We start from the raw sequence: 19,681 nt of genomic DNA on the forward strand, positions 1-19,681 counted from the left end.
AAAGAAAGAAGCAACAAGTCAGCAGGAAAGATTAAGGTCAGTGTTTTTTTTGTCATTAGTTTGTTTTAAAGGCGAGTTGGATCGAAGCTGGGCAGGGAGGGAGCAAATATATCTGAGACTCTCTAGTAGAATCCCTCAGTGATAAATTCAACTCAGAGAGCATACAGATGGAACCCATCTGTAGTCTCTAGATTTTACGGTATAAGAGTACTATGCACTGCTCATTCAGAACAAGCCAATACAGAGAACATAAGGTCTGTTCAGGTCATGAAGGAGGTTTTACTCATCTCTCTCCATTACCTTAAAACAATCTACAGAGCAACTATTGAAGATATCTCACCAACATTTTTAGTTATAGCATGCCAATGCAACCCAAACCTCTACCAGAGTTTAAGGATGCTTTAACGCCAGTGTTTCCTTTATTTTGGCAGTCATCTCCAGCGCTGTAATGACTCTGTGTTTGGATGCACGATCCTGACAATAGGCTCTATGCACAGCAGCCATATTGTGTAGACATTCACATGTGTTACCAATGATACTAATGAAGGCTCTGTTCCATTCTGGTCAAACAGAGTCAGGGTGCTGATACTGTGCATGTTGACTCACTGGAAACACTCTAAAATGTGTGTCCAGGGACCCTCATGGTTCATTAAGGGGTTTTCAAATGGCCCCTTACGGATGTGTAACTCTCAGAGTTATGGGGTCGTGGAAATTGAAATATCTGAGAACCACTGTGCTAGACTAAATGGAACAGAGCCTTCATTAGCATCATTGGTAACGCCTGTGAAGGAAGTGATAATATGGCTGCTGTGCATAGGGCCTATCAACCTGTCTAACTGAACCTCTGTTACACCTCCCTACATCTAACACAAAACCAATGCTTTAGAGGGACACACCTCCATGCTGGAAGACTGAAGGAACTTATTCCAGTTTTGTGTAATATACAATCCCTTTCACATACAGCACAGGTGGGGAATTTCAGTTCCAGCTTCTCCCAAGCTGATGGCTGCTCAGACGGTCATGATGAGCACTCAGAGGGGAGCTGTTTGCGTCTTGCTCAGGGACCCTTAGAAACGTATAGTGGAAGCTGGGAGGCGAACCGGTGACCTTTCCGATAACCAGACGGCCGCTCTGCCCACTAAGCTACGGCTGCCTCTTTGTGTCTTTGTGTGTGTGTGGCGTTAAAGGACTATTTCACCCATTTTCAACCTCTCTTCATATACTTAGTCCTCGTTAATCCTCATTATGAGATGGCTTCATTTCTTTCTATTCACTCTGTGTCTCAGAGGAGGGCAGTTGACCGACTGCCTGAGTCACCGTGCACACAGCCAGTGTGTTATTATTCACACTGGTGTACTGTGTGGTACAGTAGCTCAATAAAACATCAAACAACAAGCTGCTTGCAGCTGCAAAAGGTGGATGGATGGGCTCCTCAAAGCAGGAAGTATCCCACCATGCACTGCCCAACGTGCCAACTTCCTCCCCACGGAGCTGTGACCTTAGAGGAAGAGGGAGGCAAAGGGGTGTGTGTTGTGTGTGTGTGTGTGTGTGTGTGTGTGTGTGTGTGTGTGTGTGTGTGTGTGTGTGTGTGTGTGTGTGTGTGTGTGTGTGTGTGTGTGTGTGTTAGTATACTTGTGAGAACAAAAGTCCCCTCAAGTACATACTGCAAGTATATTGAAGGGATAGCTCACACCCAAAATGACTTTTTTACTATCTATTAGTCACCCCATGGAGACTTGAATTCATGGATATTTCTTGTGTTTGTGTCGCATTCCTGAGCCAATAATTTGATGACCGGCAGCGGTTCCGGTAGGAGACACAAAGAGTCTCCTTTGTATCTCCTACCGGAACCGCTGCCTACCGGTCCCGCTGGTCATCAAATTATTTGCTTGGGAATGCAACAAAAACAAAAAAATATCCATTAATTCAAGTCTCCATGGGGTGACTAACCGATACATTATTTTTTTTTTGGTGAACTATCCCTTTAATTTGAGAAATAGACATTGATTGTTTAATGATTTGTGGAGTTGAGAATAGGATTAGACATTCAGAGGTTAGGGGTTTGGGTTAATAGTTTTCCCTCTTTTATACGGCGATGTCACACACGCTTCTATTTTTCGGCAATTTCCCGCAATTTCCAATGCCGTCGTAAAATGTCGATGTACTCACAAGTATAGTAATACAAGTGTGTGTGTGTGTGTGCGCTGTCAAAATACATCCCTGTGGGCGGGCCATGCGTTAAGGCCAAGCTTTGCTCAGCGTTAGGCGGTATAGAGCAGTAGTTACAGTACAGTAGTTACAGTAAGTAGCTCAACTCTCGCTCCGATTTGGCCAGTTGCTTAAAAAGTAAAATCAAGGGCTTTTGTTTTTTCCCGGCGCTCGCTCACCGTTGGCTTGGTAGCCCATGCCCAGGATGACCTCGGGGGCGCGGTAGTAGCGCGTCACCACGTAGGGCGTCATCAGGAGACCCGTGGCGGCGGTCCGGGCCAGGCCAAAGTCCAGGATCTTCAGGGTGCAGTCGGACTTCACCACGATGTTACTGGGCTTTAGGTCCTACAGGACGGAAACGGAACAGGGGACGTGATACGTTACCCAAAGACAGTGGTGTAAAAGTAACTAAGTACATTTACTCAAGTACTGTACTTAAGTACGATGTTGAGGTACTTTTACTTTACTGGAGTATTTCCAATTGTCTATATTTTTGACTTCTACTCTCCACTACATCTCAGAGGCAAATATTGTACTAATACTCCACTGCAATTATTTGAAAACTTTAGTTACTAGTTCCTTTGCAGGTATTACATTATAAAACATACATTAACCACTTTAGCCCTATTTTATACCTAGGCTATTTGAAAATAGCCGATCTACAAGCTCACAACGCGTCGCATCGCGACGCGTTGTGAGCTTGTAGATCTGCTATTTTCAAACATTTTATTCATTATTCACTTCATACATACACAGACAGAGAGTTTTCATGATGGGATGGCATCATAAAAGATGAAGACATGTTTGAATCTTCATTTGATAACCTCAATTGAAGCTTCAAATGTGGAAATAAATGACATTCACTGCAGCCTGTGTGTGTGTGTGTGTGTGTGTGTGTGTGTGTGTGTGTGTGTGTGTGTGTGTGTGTGTGTGTGTGAGAGATCCAGTTGAGTATAGTTGAGCCTTTTGCACACCTAAGCTGGCAATAAATGCATTTCAGAGAGGAATGGACAGACAGCTCTAAAAACACTGTCTCTTTACTGACATTCAGAATGATTAGGTTCTAACAAAACCATTGTTTTGTGGCTCTGAATTCAAATGCTGTCACAGAGCTTTTTCCCCAGACAGTTATGCTTGATGTATAGAACAAATGCTACTGCAGCAGCCAGTTATAATGATGTGTACATTAGGCTGTCATCTACTGTATAGTTGGTCTTTTTAGTTAATGCTGATGGTTGCTAAAATGAAGGTTAAATGTCATCTAGATCATTGGTTCTAGTATATCGTTTACAGTATATTGTTGCTGTCGTGTGGGAACCTTGTACTGTAAGTCCAAAACTATTCCTTTATTATAATCCTTTAACCCATTAAGGCCTGAGGTTCTGATTCTTCATAATGTCTTCTAATAAACGTATGTTACTATATCAGTGATGCTAAAACTTTTTCATGTCAAGAGGACCTCCGAAGTTATATGAATTTGGCTGCGACCCCCATCTGAAAATATTTCGTACCAGGTAGGCACCCCCCAGAAGCAAAGAAAAATGTTTCCCCTAAAATGGTCTCCTAGGGTAGTTAATACCCTCACAAAAACATGCAGTAATCCTGGTCGCTATACCGCCTCCCCCATGACAGCCGGGGCGCCTGATGGAGGGGAAAGGAACTGGTTGGAATAACGTGTTCCTTCCACGCGCTATGTCCAACCAGGGAACCCTGTCAGGTGACAAGAAGGTCAGTTGGCTCTCATGCATTGAAGGAGGCATGAGCTCGGCCCTGGGCTCCCTAGGCTGGTGGGGGGAGTGCAGCGCCCAGGATCACTTAGATAATTGGCACCGGGTGAAAAAGGGTTACAAAATTGTGGGATTAAAAAAATTAAAAAAATGTTCTAAATGTTTTTTTAAATAGCAGATATACAAGCTCATAGCACGGCACTCGGTGCCGTGCTATGAGCTTGCATATCTGCTATTTTTGAATATCCAAAGTATAAAATAATGGTTTATGTGATTACACGGATGTGTTCCCGGTTTAAATGGGCTTAACAAGTTAAAATAGCGATAACATCTACACGCTTGCGACGCCTTGTGAGCTTGTAAATCTGCCATTTCCACTACATTTGTGCGACACTCTTGTAAGATGAAGTATGGCAAAAAAAAAAACAGAGTTGAAATACGGAGACACAAGGCTTTTTTTTTGCCCGACAGCAACGATTATGAACGAGCTAAAGCAGTCCCATTGTGAGATACAAGACAGGACAGTGATGCAGAGTGTGCCTGCTGTCTTTGGGGGGGATAATATGTGATTCACTTTGAGAGGGGGGGGGTGGGGGGGGGGCTTGCATTGCGTGCGAGCCTTCGCCAGTCCCTCCGCCTATGGCTCGCGTTAGTTCTGCTCGGTCAAGCAAAGGGAGCGATCACTGTTACACCACTCTCTGCTCCGTTGGAGGCTGAAAGACCGCTCTCTCTCTCTGTGTGTGTGTGTGTGTGTGTGTGTGTGTGTGTGTGTGTGTGTGTGTGTGTGTGTGTGTGTGTGTGTGTGTGTGTGTGTGTGTGTGTGTGTGCGCGTACGTGTATTACCAGTGGTTGAAAGTAACAAAGTACATTTACTTAAATACAATTTAGTATTTTTACTTTACTAGAGTATTTCCAATTTTCAATACTTTTACTTCTACTCCAAATTTTCAAATATAAATCATTATATCATAAAACATACATTAGCCACTTCAGCCCTATTTCATGCATAGGCTATTTGAAAATAGCCTACAAGCTACAACGCGCCGCGATGCGACGCGTTGTGAGCTTGTAGATCTGCTATTTTCAAGCATTTTAGTAGTAGCCTTGTGGTATTTGCTACTTTTACTTAAGTAAAACATCCGAGTACTTCTTCCACCACTTACTATACTTGTGAGGGCTAAATGTCCCCAAGTATGGCAGAATTTCAGAAATAATTCTGAGAACAATTGTCCTGGTGCTCACAAGAGAAATGGACGTCTTATGGTTTAATGGTTGAGTTAGGCTTACAGTTAGAATAAGACTCAGGTTAGGGTTTAGGTATTTAGTAATCTCTCAAGACAGATCCTGCTAACAGCAGATTCTGTCAGCACCACTGCCCTAAACATGTACTGTAGTGTTGTCGTTAGTAGGAATAAATCCAAAGGCCCCCGGGAGGAAGTGGACTAAGAAAGGGGAGGAGCCAATCAGAGTTCCTGTTTCTACACACAAAAAAGGAGGTGGTGCCCCTCCTGGGTATTTAGAGGTTCCCAGATTGGTTATTTTGAGGTTTCCAGATTTATTATAAATCAGGCATAACAAGGGCCTAACAAGCATATCTAACAAGCTTCAGGCCAGGTAATGGCTAAAAATAGCAATTTTTGGCCTGGACGGCTGGCGTAGCGGTCCAGGCACCTAGGATCAATGTAGCCTGACAGTGCGTTGCGGGTTCGAGTCCCGAGCCCGACGGCCTTTGCTGAATGTCACGCCCCATTTTTCTCACCCCCTTTCCTGTCAGACTACTGTCCTATAAAAATAAAGGCTTCCCAAAGATAAATCTTTGGGGGGAAAAAATATAATAATAAAATGCTATTTTGAAAAGAAAATGGCATTCGTGAAATGCATTGTCATTCTGAAATGTTGGATGTCCTCACAAGTACAGCAATAAAAACGTGTGTGTGCGTGCTTGTGTGTCACTCTGTGTACGTTTCCATCAGCATGTAGGTGTTTGAGACGTGTGTGAGAGACCTGTGTGTGTGTACAATTATCACAAAACTCACAACACGCGATCAAAGTCCAGAAAACAAGCATATAATCTCCGTCGGGTGGAAACCTCATAAGTCCAAAACTGGTACTTTTCAGGAATCAAATAAATAAAATAGCAAAAGTAGCAGATCTACAAGCTCATTGCGAATCTGCTACTTTTGATGCTTTTGTGTGACGCTGTAGTATGATCAAGTAGGGCATTAATTTACGGGGGAAAAAACACAAAACGTTTAAATATGGAGATAAGGTTTCTGCCCGACAGCAACGTTATGAACAGTGGCAGAGAGCGTGTGTGTACTGTGTGTGTGTGTGTGTGTGTGTGTGTGTGTGTGTCTGTGTGTCTCTCTCTCACTCTGTGTATGATCCCAGCAGCGTGCAGGTGCTTGATGCCACACAGCATCTGGTAGAGCAGGTAGGACAGACGCTCGTGGTCCAGCTCCATCTGAATCACCTGACACAAGTTGGCATCCATCAGCTCCATCACCAGGTACCTGCAGTTCAAAACAAATAGACACACGTCAGCTCCATCACCAGGTACCTGCAGTTCAAAACAAATAGACACACGTCAGCTCCATCACCAGGTACCTGCAGTTCAAAACAAACACAAGCGCACACACACACACACACACACACACACACACACACACACACACACACACACACACACAGTGGAGAGCCTTCAGCACTTCACTCCCCCATAACCGTCTTCGCGATTGATGCTAGCAACTGACGTAGATATGACGATGTAAACATACCACGGTCATTTGTTCTCATGTTTCTGTTACAAAGGCTTGTTTTTCTGTTAAAAAAATTTGATTAAAATATTGTTTAGGCAGATGCTAGGTTCTTGGTTTACCTGTGATCCTAGTTTACTGAGGCACTACACTGTCTCCCTGCATTTGATGTGTGTTTTGACCTTGCTTACTGTTAAGTCGCTTTTCATAACAGCATTTGATAAATGCCTGAATTGCTAATTGTAAAATTGACACACATCAGCTCCATCACCAGGTACCTGCAGGGAGGGACAACCGGGAGGTTAAAACAAACAAACACACACACACACACACACACACACACACACACACACACACACACACACACACACACACACACACACACACACACACACACACACACACACACACACACACACACACACACACACGTCACGATCATGAAATTTGACTTGTAGATTAATTATCATGTAAATAAATAACAATTTAATTGTGGCATTTTTGGCATTGGACATACCGGTAATACAAATACAACTTCTGTTTGCCTTTTTCTGCACAGGGCAGATTAGAAAAATAACTTAGAAATACACAAAGAAATGCCTGACAATGATCACTACCAATAATAAAAATAAATAATGTACTATGGCCAGAACAGGCCATGTATTTAATGATTACATTTAATCATACACTGAAAAAAATTGCAGATTAATGTCCAGATGAATGGAAACTGATGATTCCGCACGATAATTACGATTATCTCAAATAATTGCGATCAGGTGATTATATAATAATTGTGACAGGCCTACACACACACACACACACACACACACGGCTCTCTGGCTGCCATCTGAACATCCAATGTCACCCCATTAGACTGTATATAAACCCTTCCTATAATATAATACTGTACAGAACCCCCAGGACAGAATATCACACACTTTCTCTGGCGTGAACAGTCAAGCTCCCCACCACCACCACCACGCCTGTGTGCGTATTTGGGCACGGCTGAACCTGCGCTCCTACTCTATTATAGGGCTGTCACTATTATTACATTTTACTTGACGATTAATTGTCGCTCAAATAATTGCAATTAACAATTTAATTGCGTTTCTGTCGTATGAATAAAATGACATTTGAGTTTTGCTTTTAGGCTTGGTAAAAAGAAAAGGCGCACAGGGTATACGACAAACTAGCTTTTTTGGCCTTCAAATCCAGTCCTATATTGCGCTGATCAGAGCGATGGTAACCGAGTTATGGCCATTTTAAATGTTAGACACTGCTGTAGTGTCCCACATGTGTGAAAAACACTGCTGTAGTGTCCCATATGTGTGAAAAACACTGCTGTAGTGTCCCATATGTGTGAAAAACACTGCTGTAGTGTCCCATATATGTGAAAAACACTGCTGTAGTGTCCCATGTGTGTGAAAAACACTGCTGTAGTGTTCCATATGTGTGAAAAACACTGCTGTAGTGTCCCATATGTGTGGAAAAACACTGCTGTAGTGTCCCATATGTGTGAAAAAACACTGCTGTAGTGTCCCATATGTGTGAAAAACACTGCTGTAGTGTCCCATATGTGTGAAAAACACTGCTGTAGTGTCCCATATGTGTGAAAAACAGTGCTGTAGTGTCCCATATGTGTGAAATGTAGGTTTTTTGGTGTGACAATTGTAATGACAATTGTCGAGTTCGGAAAGGATTGGACCAATGGTGTGCCGGAGGCCCTGCAGGGCCCCTGATGTGGCGCCCGGGGGCCCTTGGTATGGCTATTCTGATGGCAGACCCCTGCGACTTTTTGAGTAGTAATTTAACCCATCAAAACCGGGAAAGCATCTGTGTCCTTTTCGATGTTCCCCAAAAACTCATTTAGAACAGAAAAGATAGCACCAAAAAATAGCAGATCTGTAAGCTCATAGCGTGTCACTAAGTGGCGCGCTGCGAGCTTGTAGATCTGCTATTTTTTGAAAATGTTTAGAAAAATCTTTAAAGTGGTCAAATCTTTATGAATAATTTCGATTTTTTTTTAGGGGGGGTCCCTGATACAAAACATTTTCAGACGGGGGGGGGGGGGGTCCGCGGCCAAGTACATATACTTTGTGGGTCCTTGGCACAAAAAACGTTTGAGAACCACTGAATTAGAAGGCACTTTGTGGAATCGGCCTCGGGTCTTTAATGGGTTAATTTAACGCATCACAGAGGAAATGGCGAGCCGTCCTGGAGACGTGTCACTACTGATGTTTCTTATAAAACAAAGGAGCCGTGCGTCCCCCGGGCCACTGAATATATCGCAGAGAAAGGGACTCCGGAGTTGATAGCCGCCAACACTGCTGGCATCGTTCTACTTGGTTGGCTGTGCTTTAACGGATGTATCCTCGACCTCCTGCCGAGCTCCCGGTGGCCACATAAAGCATTAAGATCGGGAACGCATCTGTGTGTCATTTAAGATTTCTTTTGCTATTCAAAAATAGCAGATATACAAGCTCATAGCGCGGCACTGAGTGCCGCGCTATGAGCTTGTAGATCTGCGATTTTTGAAAAATCGTGAAAATGTGTGCAAATCTTTGAATAACATATTTTTTTAAAGTGAACATTTGTACCTCAAATCTTTGCTTCTGGGGGGTCCCTGGAACAACACATTTTGAGATGGGGTCCGTGGCCAAATACATATCATTTTGGGTGGTCCTTGACATGAAAAAAGGACCACTGATATTATAGCAACATAAAAAAAAAAAGTAAACCTCTGTTTAGAAGACATTTGTAGAATCCCCCAGAAGCAAAGATTTGAGTTACAAATGTTCGCTTTGAAAAATATATATTAAAAGATTTTCCCAAATGTTCAAGATTTTTCAAAAATAGCAGATCTACAAGCTCATAGCGTGGCACTCGGTGCCGCGCTATGAGCTTGTAGATCTGATATTTTATAGCCCAATGAAATCTTAAAATGACCCAGATGCGTTCCCGGTCTTAATGGGATAAAATAGAAGAGAAATATCCTCGCACGTCTTATGCATGAGTAGAGGTCTTCACACACAGTGGTTCTCTGGCTTTTTCATGTCAAGGACCCCCCAAATGAATATGTATTTGGCCGCGGACCCTCATCTGAGGATATTTTGTGCCAGGGACCCCCATACACAATCTGCCTTGTTAAAATGTTTCAAGAATATTCCAAATGTTAACTTTATTATTATTTATTTTTTGGGAAAATAGATCTACAAGCTCACGACATCTAGAAGCTCATGGTTGTGAGCTTGTAGATCGGCTGTTTTCAAATACTGCAAAATCTGCTACATTGCTTTTCATTGATACATTTTAATTGCTTGTAATTATGTGAACTGTTAACCCTGCTAATTGCAAGAGAGAGCCATTTGGAAAGAAATTACATTAGGGTGATATATTATGAACAAAAGTCGATATAGGCCTTTGCAAAGTAGAATATTTTGACATAGGTTATATATTTCTAAGTGAATAGTGTCCGGGTCCAGCTCAGTAGGTAGGTAGAGAACTTGCCTTTGTGCCACAAGGTCCTCGGTTCGATCCCGGGCACCAGCAACTCAGTGTATGAGTAACATGGCTACAAAGTCATGCCTGAAGTACTGGGAGCTGATGGTAAGTTGGCGAAGAGCGCACTTTAGCGTAATCACTAACGCTGAACTCATGTGCGCTCACTTGACATGAGAGTTGATCGTATTCGTAGGCTATTTACACGTCAAATTAACAGATTGATAAATGTTTGTATTTAAAAGGTCCATACACCTTTTTTTGTAGCACATTCATTTCATAAATGAAGGCCACTGTGTCTACACAGTGTCATATATGAATACACGTCTGGTCTTTGCACACCACACACAGTCAATGTAAAGGGATGTAGAATACTCCTCAGTAGAATACTTAATTTAACAGTGTGTAAAAATGAACCCAAATGTATCCTTAAAGGATAAAAATTGGGTTGTTTTTTAACAGGGATTTTACGGTGTGCTCTGCAGCCCTTTGGCTAGGCTTTGTCCACTTTTCCTTTTATCTCCAATCGGGCGGGCGGGCGGCCACACACACACACACACACACACACACACACACACACACACACACACACACACACACACACACACACACACACACACACACACACACACACACACACACACACACACACACACACACACACACACACACACACACACACACACACACACACACACACACACACACACACACACACACACACCTAGTGTACTAAACTCATCTAATGCTAAATATAAGCACAGAATGAGCGGTGTTAAATGAAGGGTCCACTGTAGAACAGTGTTCAGGTCAGCGGGGTTCAGAATGCTTAACCGGATGTAGGTAGTCATCACAGTGAAATGCACTGCAATACTGTTCTGAACACCATAAGAGAGAGACACAGAGAGAGAGACAGACACACAGACAGAGAGCGAAAATGGATATAAAACCTTCAGATAATGGCTTTAAGCAAGGTAGAGATCGCACTATTATATCATTGTTGTCAGGTATAAACCTTATGTTTTTTTATCTACAAGCTTGTAGATCGGCTATTTTCAAATAGCTGATATAGGGGTTAAAGTAGTTAAACTCATTTGGATGCTATATTAACACATTCTTCTGGGGAAGCCTGGAACCCCCCTCAAGGACCCCTGGGGGTCCCCGCCAGACCCCACTTTGAGAACCAGTGGTATCGCAAGACGTTGTGTGAGCTTGTAGAATGACTATTTTTGATATTTTGGAATAGTTTGTAAAGTGAAGGTTAAAGTGGCTAAGTGTGTCTGTGCATTTTAAAACATTTAGAATCAATTAAAAGTATTACCCATTAAGACCTGGAATGCATCTGTGTCACTTTAGATCTCTTTGGCTATTCAAAAATAGCAGATATACAAGCTCTAAGCATGGCACCGAGTGCCGCGCTATGAGCTTGTAGATCTGCTATTTTTTTTTTTTTAATCTTGCAACGTTTTTTTGGGGATTTTTTTCAAAAAACTGTTAGGATTTAGAAAACATTTTTAAGAATCGCCTCAGGTCTTAATGGGTTAAGCTTGTGAATGAAAAATAACAACACTGACTGGATCCATTGGAACACAGGTTATTTTCTTTCCATGTCCTGAAAAGTAACTCTCATGGACATACAAGGTTTCTACCCGACAGAGACGAATATTGTTGTCCCAACACAGCAGGACGTGTTGGCTGCACAACACAGGGAAGTATACTCACACGTCTTGAAACTCCTCCAACGTCTTCTGTGGCGAGAATACATTTAATAGGCCGATGATCTGCACAAATAAAAAAAGAAAGCGCAAATGATTATTATTATCATAGGATGCAGAAGGGGGGAGGGGGGGGGTAGTTGTAATGAATAACATTCGTGCCCTTCAGCATGTGAAAACAACCAGCACTGCATCAGTGAAATGTCACGGGCAGAGACACAAGAGTACGCGGTGACATTTACATTGTTATGATTAAGCCGTCCGATTCATACTTTGTCGTACGACGGTGTCGCGCCTCGGAAATAGCAGACCTACAAGCTCACGACGCGTCGCGGATGCGACGCGTCGTGAGCTTGTAGGTTGGCTATTTTCGAGCGAAAGGCGTTAGACTTAGTGAAATGGGTTTGCATATGAGATTGCGCAGCAGTGGCACATTATCTGTAATGTTTCATTTTAGAATGGCCACTCAAGGCAGACCCAAAATGATGCATTTCTCTGGAAATCATTGTGAATGATGATCATTTTATTACCATCACAACATCCTGTGTTTAGTATTCAGACATACAGCATGATACCCTGTCATTTAACATAATGTAAAACTTAAATAACCAATTTAGCCCCTATTTTATACTATGTCACATGATGGTGTCATGCGGCGATAATAGACGATCTACAAGCTCACAGCGTGTCACACTATGGCGCATTGTGAGCTTGTAGATTGTCTATTTTCACAATTTCTGAACATTTCTGAAAGATTTCAGCTATAATGGCATGTCCAACATCAGGATGCCACAATGAAAGTGGTCACAACTAACAGCAGTAAAAGTAATAGACAGGATATTAATCTCAGATATAACATGCAATATGTTCAACACATGTGTATGTCCAAGGCATCCATAAATGAACATTAGCTTTGCAGCAAGGCATGCAACACTTTAAAATGATCACAAAACTCACACAACACACGGTCAGAGCCCAGAAAACAAGTATATGAACAGTGGCAGAGTGTGCGTGTGTGTGCGTGCGTGCGTGTCTCTTACGTTTTTGTGGTTGACACATTTCATGAGCACCAGTTCTCTGTAGGCGCGCTTGGCGTGCGTCTGGTTCTGAAAGGGACGACTGAGCTTCTTGATGGCGACATTCCTCTCCAGGTTGTGGTCATATGATGAACTGCAGTACAGGGGAGGAGAAACAAACACGTCAACACTAGTGTGACTTGGGCACACAGGTTGGAGGTTTCTTCCTTTTCCGTTTCCACCAAGGGTTTTTTTCTTGAGAGATTGTCTTCAGCCGATTGTATGTACTGTATGTAATGTAAGTAAAAGAAGTTGAAGGGTAGATTTAGGTCTGATAATGATGTAACGTGCATGTTCACATCATTCACAATATTATTAGTTGTGTACAAAGCGAAAAACAGAGTGTTAGCAGAACAGTTGCATAAGTTATTTCAGTTCAGTTCAGAGGATGAGGACCACAGAAGATGATTTGATTTTAAACATCAGTTTGCTCGGACAACATAATGTGTATTTCTGTTACAGGTAGAACGTTATGGAATTCTCAAAGCAAGGAGATGAAGAGTTGTACAATGACGTTTCAGTTTAAGAAAGTGTTTAAGGGAAAATGTATAAATGATGAATTGGATAGCAATTTTTTCTTTTCTTTTTTTTTTTGTTCTCTAATTTGTAGCCATTGGACAGATCATCTATTATTTAATGAGTTTTAATTGAAGATAGGGGCAGGTATAATAAGATTTATCTTCTTCCTGCTCCTTTTCATTTGTGGAATATGTTAAAGAGAAAAAAAGGGGAAAAAAGGAAATTAATGTAATCATGTGAAACCATACATTGAAATGAAATGTATACTTTACATTAATTAAGACCATTTTCCTATTTTTTTGTACAGTTTGAAAAAAAAAAAAACATTGAGGTGCCCACATTGTTTAGGTGCCCACTCTTCCTGTATCCATTCGCTTTAGGGCTGCAATGATTGATTATCTTTTTAGCGATTATTTCATATCGATTACTTTTCCGAACAATCCCTGAAACCCACTCATGCCATTTCACACATCGTCGCACAACATTTGTCGCACAAAAACAGCTATTTTGTGGACATTTTAACACAAGCTGATTTCATAGATTTCGGAAACTTCAGAAAGCACGTAGGCAGCTTCTCCCTGCGACCGCAGCTCCTCCTGCTCTTTCAGAATCCATTGTTGGTCGCAGACGTCGTCGGGGGAATTTTCAAAGCAGGTGACACAGACCTGTAGGAGGGCAACATGCTGCATGTCTCCAGATGGAACTGATTGATCTCCAGGCGGCAGATGTTGCCGGCAGACAAGACAGTATTTTGAGTGACTTAGTATCCCCTGCAATGTTCACACAGACGGTTTCCCCTGGTTTAACCCATTAAGACCGTGACAGCATCTGTGTGTCATTTTAGGATTTCTTTGGGCTATTCAAAAATAGCAAATGTACAAGCTCAAGATGTGCTATTTTTGAAAAATCTTGAACATTTGTGCAAATCTTTGAATATGCATTTTTTAACCGAATGTTTGTAACTCAAATCTTTGCTTCTGGGGGATTCTATAAATGTCTTCTAAATCCTAACAGTTTTTTGAAAAAACTTTTGCTATAATATCAGTGGTCTTCAAACTTTTTCCATGTCAAGGACCACAAATATATGTATTTGGCCGCGGACCCCCATCTCAAAATATGTTGTTCAAGGGACCCCCCCCAGAAGCAAAGATTTGAGTTACAAATGTTTGCTTTCAAAAATATATTATTCAAAGATTTGCACAAAATGTAAAAATATAGCAGATCTACAAGCTATTGTGCGGCACTCTTTGAGCTTGTATGTCTGCTATTTTTGAATAGCCAAAGAAATCTTAAAATGACACACAGATGCGTTCCCGGTCTCAATGGGTTAACCAAAATAGCACCACACACCTTGACCGTGTTTGCCTCCACACACGTAGTTTGTGAGGCAGCCTTCTCCACCACCACGAACATCATTAAAATGAAGTATTGCTCCAGACTTACCAACGAGAACCCACACACTATTCATGAGAATGACACAGACTCCATTCCAGCCTAGATTCTACTGGCAGGACAAGCAAAAGCTACACTACATTTCTCTCACTAATCAAAGAGGGTAGAGTGAGAAGTGGGGCAACAAGTGAAAGAAAGAGAACAGGGCGGCAGTAAAGCTGTGTTAAGTTGTTATTTGTTCAAATGACGCACTTTTTCATATAGAGGCACTTTTCACAAAGCAACACTCCCTGCCACAAAGTAGCATTATGTTGTGTTGTGCTAACCGTTATTTTTGGTTAGGCTACTTATTTTTCTTATTGCCGAGGGTGTTTGCCTGAAGAAAGCACTTTGAAATCTGACAATAAATTATACACAGTATATGCAATAGTAGGAGTATTAATGCCCGACGTTTATCGTTATCGACGTAAATTATATCGAGATTCACAATCGAGATTGTTTTATGGACCAGCTCTATAGAGCATAGCAGTGGCAAATCATGTTGTGGTTCCACAGGCAGAAAGCCCTTTCATTTTTCCCATTGAGATTTTCGAAAATATTTACAGGGACAGAGCTCTCAGCTCTGTACCTGTTTTATTATTGGCAGTATTCTGTCACTTCTTCTTCTTCTGCCACTTTTCGCAGTTCTGGCTGAACCGTGCTGTCGCTTTTTACGAAACTCGGCCATATGGTAGATGGTCATGAAAAACGATCAAAAAATAAAATAATAAGGTGGCGCTATAGCACTCAATTGAAAACGCCAACTTTGAACAGGTACAACTCATGCCCTGTTTGACCTACAGCCATGAAACTTGGATACACATATGCGTCTCCTCATGCTGAACAACTTTCACACTCTGACTTTTGACCTTTAGATCTCCCACCATTTTGAATTATATGAAAAACAGTCATTGGCTCCTAACTTCTGCATTTTTTCACTTATGGAAATTCCGCCACCTAGAAGTTGTTGGCAGAGGTCCAAAGTTCAAATGTTAAACGTTTCGTGCAGATTGCTCCAAAATCCTAGGATTCCATAGATTTTAACTATTGCAGTTTTATGAAAAGTAACCGGAAACAGTGTGCTATTGGTGTGAAGGGGAGCGAAGGGTGTGTCTTCACTCAGTAGAACCCAATCACAAGCCCCAAAAGAATGCCCTGCTTTATCATCAAATAGGACCAGGGGGTCCCCAGCTAAATTTGGTAATACAATTGAACCCCTTTATCCATATTTTATACGTTGGCTATTAAAAAAAAGCAGATATACAAGCTATTTTTGAGTATATATTATATATATATTCAAAGATGTGCACAAATGTGCACTCTGTGCTGCGCTATGAGCTTGTATACCTGCTATTTATAATAAAAAAAAAACGCATATCATGCTGTGCAAAAGAAGACTTGAAACTAGCGATTGAAAAGTATTTATGCAAAGGTTTACTAAGGTAATAAAGCCCAAATGTAAAGTCGGGTCAAGTTCACATTCACTGATGGAATGAACGTTTTTCTGCAGCCACAGTAGGAGAATTAGCGCCACCTGCTGGACCATTAATAAGAATTGCAGCGTTCTCATAACTTCCGCATTGGCTTCATTCTCAACTGCAGAACCTTGGTACTTGCGTTACATACATCATTTTAGTTGGTTACTTAGATGTTGGTAACCTAGGTGGTAACCTAGGTAACCGTGTAGTAACCTAGGTAACGATTGAGTTATAAACCCATCACTCGAGGTAACAAGTCAGACCTTGAATTGAACGTTGAATGAGAACATCTAAATAAGTAAGGGAGACAGGAACTACAGTATATTGATTTCCAGACTGATTATATGTATTAAACCATCTGAATCAGTGGTGTTTTGTTTGTTCTAATCCAACGGAGGCTGAACCCAACTGGACACCTATTAGCGCCCTCCCCCTTTTCTCTCCTTCTCGCTCGACGTAGTATGGCCATGGCCACCCGCCGCCTGTGGAATCGGTCGTTCCAGAAGCTGGTCTTCTTCCTGCTGAGCTTCGGCTTCATGTGGGGCATGACCCTGCTGCACTTCAACGCCCGGCGGCGGGCCAGCCGCCACGAGGGCAGAGCAGTGCTTCACCGGCAGGTCCTGGAACTCGGCGAGCGCTACACCAAGGCCCTGGCCGAGGAGACCCAAAGGTCCTCTGTGTTGTTAGATCACATCATGCTGTGGCAGGGCAAGTTGGAGTCCATGGGGGCCAGCGCCGCCAACGCTGAGGTGAACTTGGAAGACCAGGAGAAGTGTGAGCTCCCTCCGCTGGATGGATTCCCTCACTGCGAGGGAAAGCTCGAATGGATGAAAGACACGTGGCAGTCAGACCCCTGCTACAGCAGCTACGGCGTGGATGGATCAACCTGCTCCTTCTTCATCTACCTCAGTGAGGTAGAACACTGGTGTCCTCGTTTACCCTGGAGGACAAAGACGCTCGCCGAGGACCAGGACAGGAGTGGACAGACGACGGACATTAGGACCAGCTTTGAGGAGTTGTACCGGGTGATGTCCGGCAGGGAGGAGCTTCGTTGGATGAGGTTGAGAATCGAGCACATGGCAGAGTCCTGGGTCAGCGCCGTCCGCTCACTGGCTGACAAACAGAACCTCGCCAAGCGCCGGAGGAAGAAGATCCTGTTGCACCTGGGCCTGCAGTCGAACTTCAAGATGGCGGACGCTGCGTTCAGCGGGGGCCCGCTGGGAGAACTTGTCCAGTGGAGTGACCTCATCGCCACACTGTACCTGCTGGGACACGACGTCCACATCTCCGCCTCCCTGGCTGAGCTTAAAGAGACTATGGGCAGCGGGACGGGGAAGTCCAGCTGCCCTGCTCAGGGTGACAAGGCGGTAGAGCTGATCTACACTGACATTGTAGGACTCAAAGATTTTAAGAATACCCTCGGACCCTCCTGGGTTCAGTACCAGTGCATGATGCGGGTTCTGGACAGCTTTGGGACAGAGCCAGCATTCAACCACGCCCACTATGCGCAGTCCAAAGGCCTCCAGACGGGGTGGGGAATGTTGAACCTCAACCCTCAGCAGTTTTATACCTTTTTCCCCCACACTCCAGACAACAGTTTCCTGGGCTTCGTGGTGAAGCAGGAGAAACCCAGCGCCGGTGACATCAAGAGGCAGAACCAGGCCCTGGTGTATGGAAAAGCGGACAAATACTTTAAGGACAAGAAGAAATACCTGGACATCATCCACAGATACATGGAGGTGCACGGCACCGTGCACGGTACCGGTACACACATGCCCGACTACGTGAAGGACCATGGGCTTCTGAGCGGACGAGACCTACAGTTCCTCCTACGAGAGAGCAAGGTGTTTGTGGGCCTGGGCACCCTGGTCCTGGAGGGTCCTGCTCCTCTGGAGGCCATAGCCAATGGCTGCGTCTACATCAACCCCAAGTTCAACCCGCCCATGAGCTTGAAGGACAAGCCCACCCGGAGACAGTTGACCTCTCAGAATCCATATGCAGAGGTGTACATCGGCCAGCCTCATGTGTGGACGGTCGACATTGAAAACTCTGCCGAGGTGGAGAGAGCCATCCGCTCCATCATGAGCCAGAAGATTGAGCCCTACCTGCCCTATGAGTTCACCTCTGAGGGGATGCTGCAGAGAGTGAACGCCTTTATTGAGAACCAGGACTTCTGTCACGGCAAGGTGATGTGGCCTCCTCTCAGCGCTCTGCAGGTGAAGCTGGCGGATCCGGGCAGGTCCTGTACGCAAGTGTGCCAGGAGGCCCAGCTCATCTGTGAGCCCTCCTTCTTTCAGCACCTCAAGAACCACAAGGACCTGGCGACGTTCGGTGTAGACTGTCGAACGATGGAGTACAGTGCCGACACAGTGGTTCCAGCTTACAGCGAGACGCGCCGCCACTGCGTCTTTCAGTCGGACCAACTCCTGTTCAGCTGTGCCGACGCAAATGCTTCACTGAAGCGTATCTGTCCTTGCCGAGACTACATGAAGGGACAGGTAGCCCTCTGCAAGGACTGCCTATAGCATCAGCAGGCAATACAGTGTATAGCCTCCTGGTGCTATAGGCAGCATAATGGAGCTAGAGAGCTGTTTATGTTCTTTGTTCGCTCTTTTACATTTTAATAATTGCCCTAGGCAATGTTAGGGCTGTCAGGATCATGAATTTTTTGTTGAAAATGAAATGCCAGACATCCTAAATTGCATTGTGGGTTGACTTTATATTATATAAATATGTGTTATATAACCTTGCTTATAATACAACAAATATATACAGTATATAGTATACTGTATATATGTGTTAGAAGCTCTTTAGCGCCATTATGATTTTACTTTTGTTTACCAATCATTCTGCACAAGCCGCACATATCGTGACTACTAATTGAAGCCGAGGCCGAATTGGGCCAAATCGCATGGATGAGCCCTGACAGCACATGGTTGGTGCTACAGACTCCAAATTTCGCACACAGATAGCTCAGACCTTTGCCTACGATCTTAGCTAGGCCTCGACCCGACCCGATATGCGGTTTTCCGGAACCAACGCGAAAGGTTCGGAATCTCCATATGCGGAGTCCTGACTACTAATTGAAGCCAATGGACGCCGAATCCAAATTGGCCCGAATCGCATGGATGAGCCCTGAAAGCACATGGTTGGTGCTACAGACTCCAAATTTCGCACACAGATAGCTCAGACCTTTGCCTACGATCTTAGCTAGGCCTCGACCCGACCCGATACACAGTTTTTCGGATCCGGCACGAAAGGTTTGGAATCTCC

General features: G+C 43.5%; 2 protein-coding genes across 3 annotated transcripts in view; one reads left to right on the forward strand and one right to left on the reverse strand.

The window, feature by feature from the left end:
- mapk8b (mitogen-activated protein kinase 8b) overlaps positions 1–19,681 on the reverse strand; it is a 76,343-nt gene that overhangs the window by 23,173 nt on the left and 33,489 nt on the right. For both annotated transcript variants that reach the window (XM_084077372.1, XM_084077373.1), the window contains exons 3-6: positions 12,945–13,074; positions 11,912–11,970; positions 6,310–6,448; positions 2,388–2,553 (exon numbers count right to left, since the gene is read on the reverse strand). In XM_084077372.1, coding sequence (XP_083933498.1) covers positions 2,388–2,553; positions 6,310–6,448; positions 11,912–11,970; positions 12,945–13,074 — 494 coding nt within the window. The remainder of the gene's footprint in view (positions 1–2,387; positions 2,554–6,309; positions 6,449–11,911; positions 11,971–12,944; positions 13,075–19,681) is intronic.
- Positions 16,870–18,933, forward strand: LOC311059529 (alpha-1,6-mannosylglycoprotein 6-beta-N-acetylglucosaminyltransferase A-like; the record flags this gene model as incomplete). Its single annotated transcript, XM_084077541.1, has 1 exon — positions 16,870–18,933. One exon carries the CDS (start codon positions 16,870–16,872, stop codon positions 18,931–18,933), a length of 2,064 nt encoding a protein of 687 aa, XP_083933667.1.

Source organism: Gymnoscopelus microlampas, assembly GCF_963454915.1.
Source record: "Gymnoscopelus microlampas genome assembly, chromosome: 14".
Classification (NCBI taxonomy): Eukaryota; Metazoa; Chordata; class Actinopteri; order Myctophiformes; family Myctophidae; genus Gymnoscopelus; species Gymnoscopelus microlampas.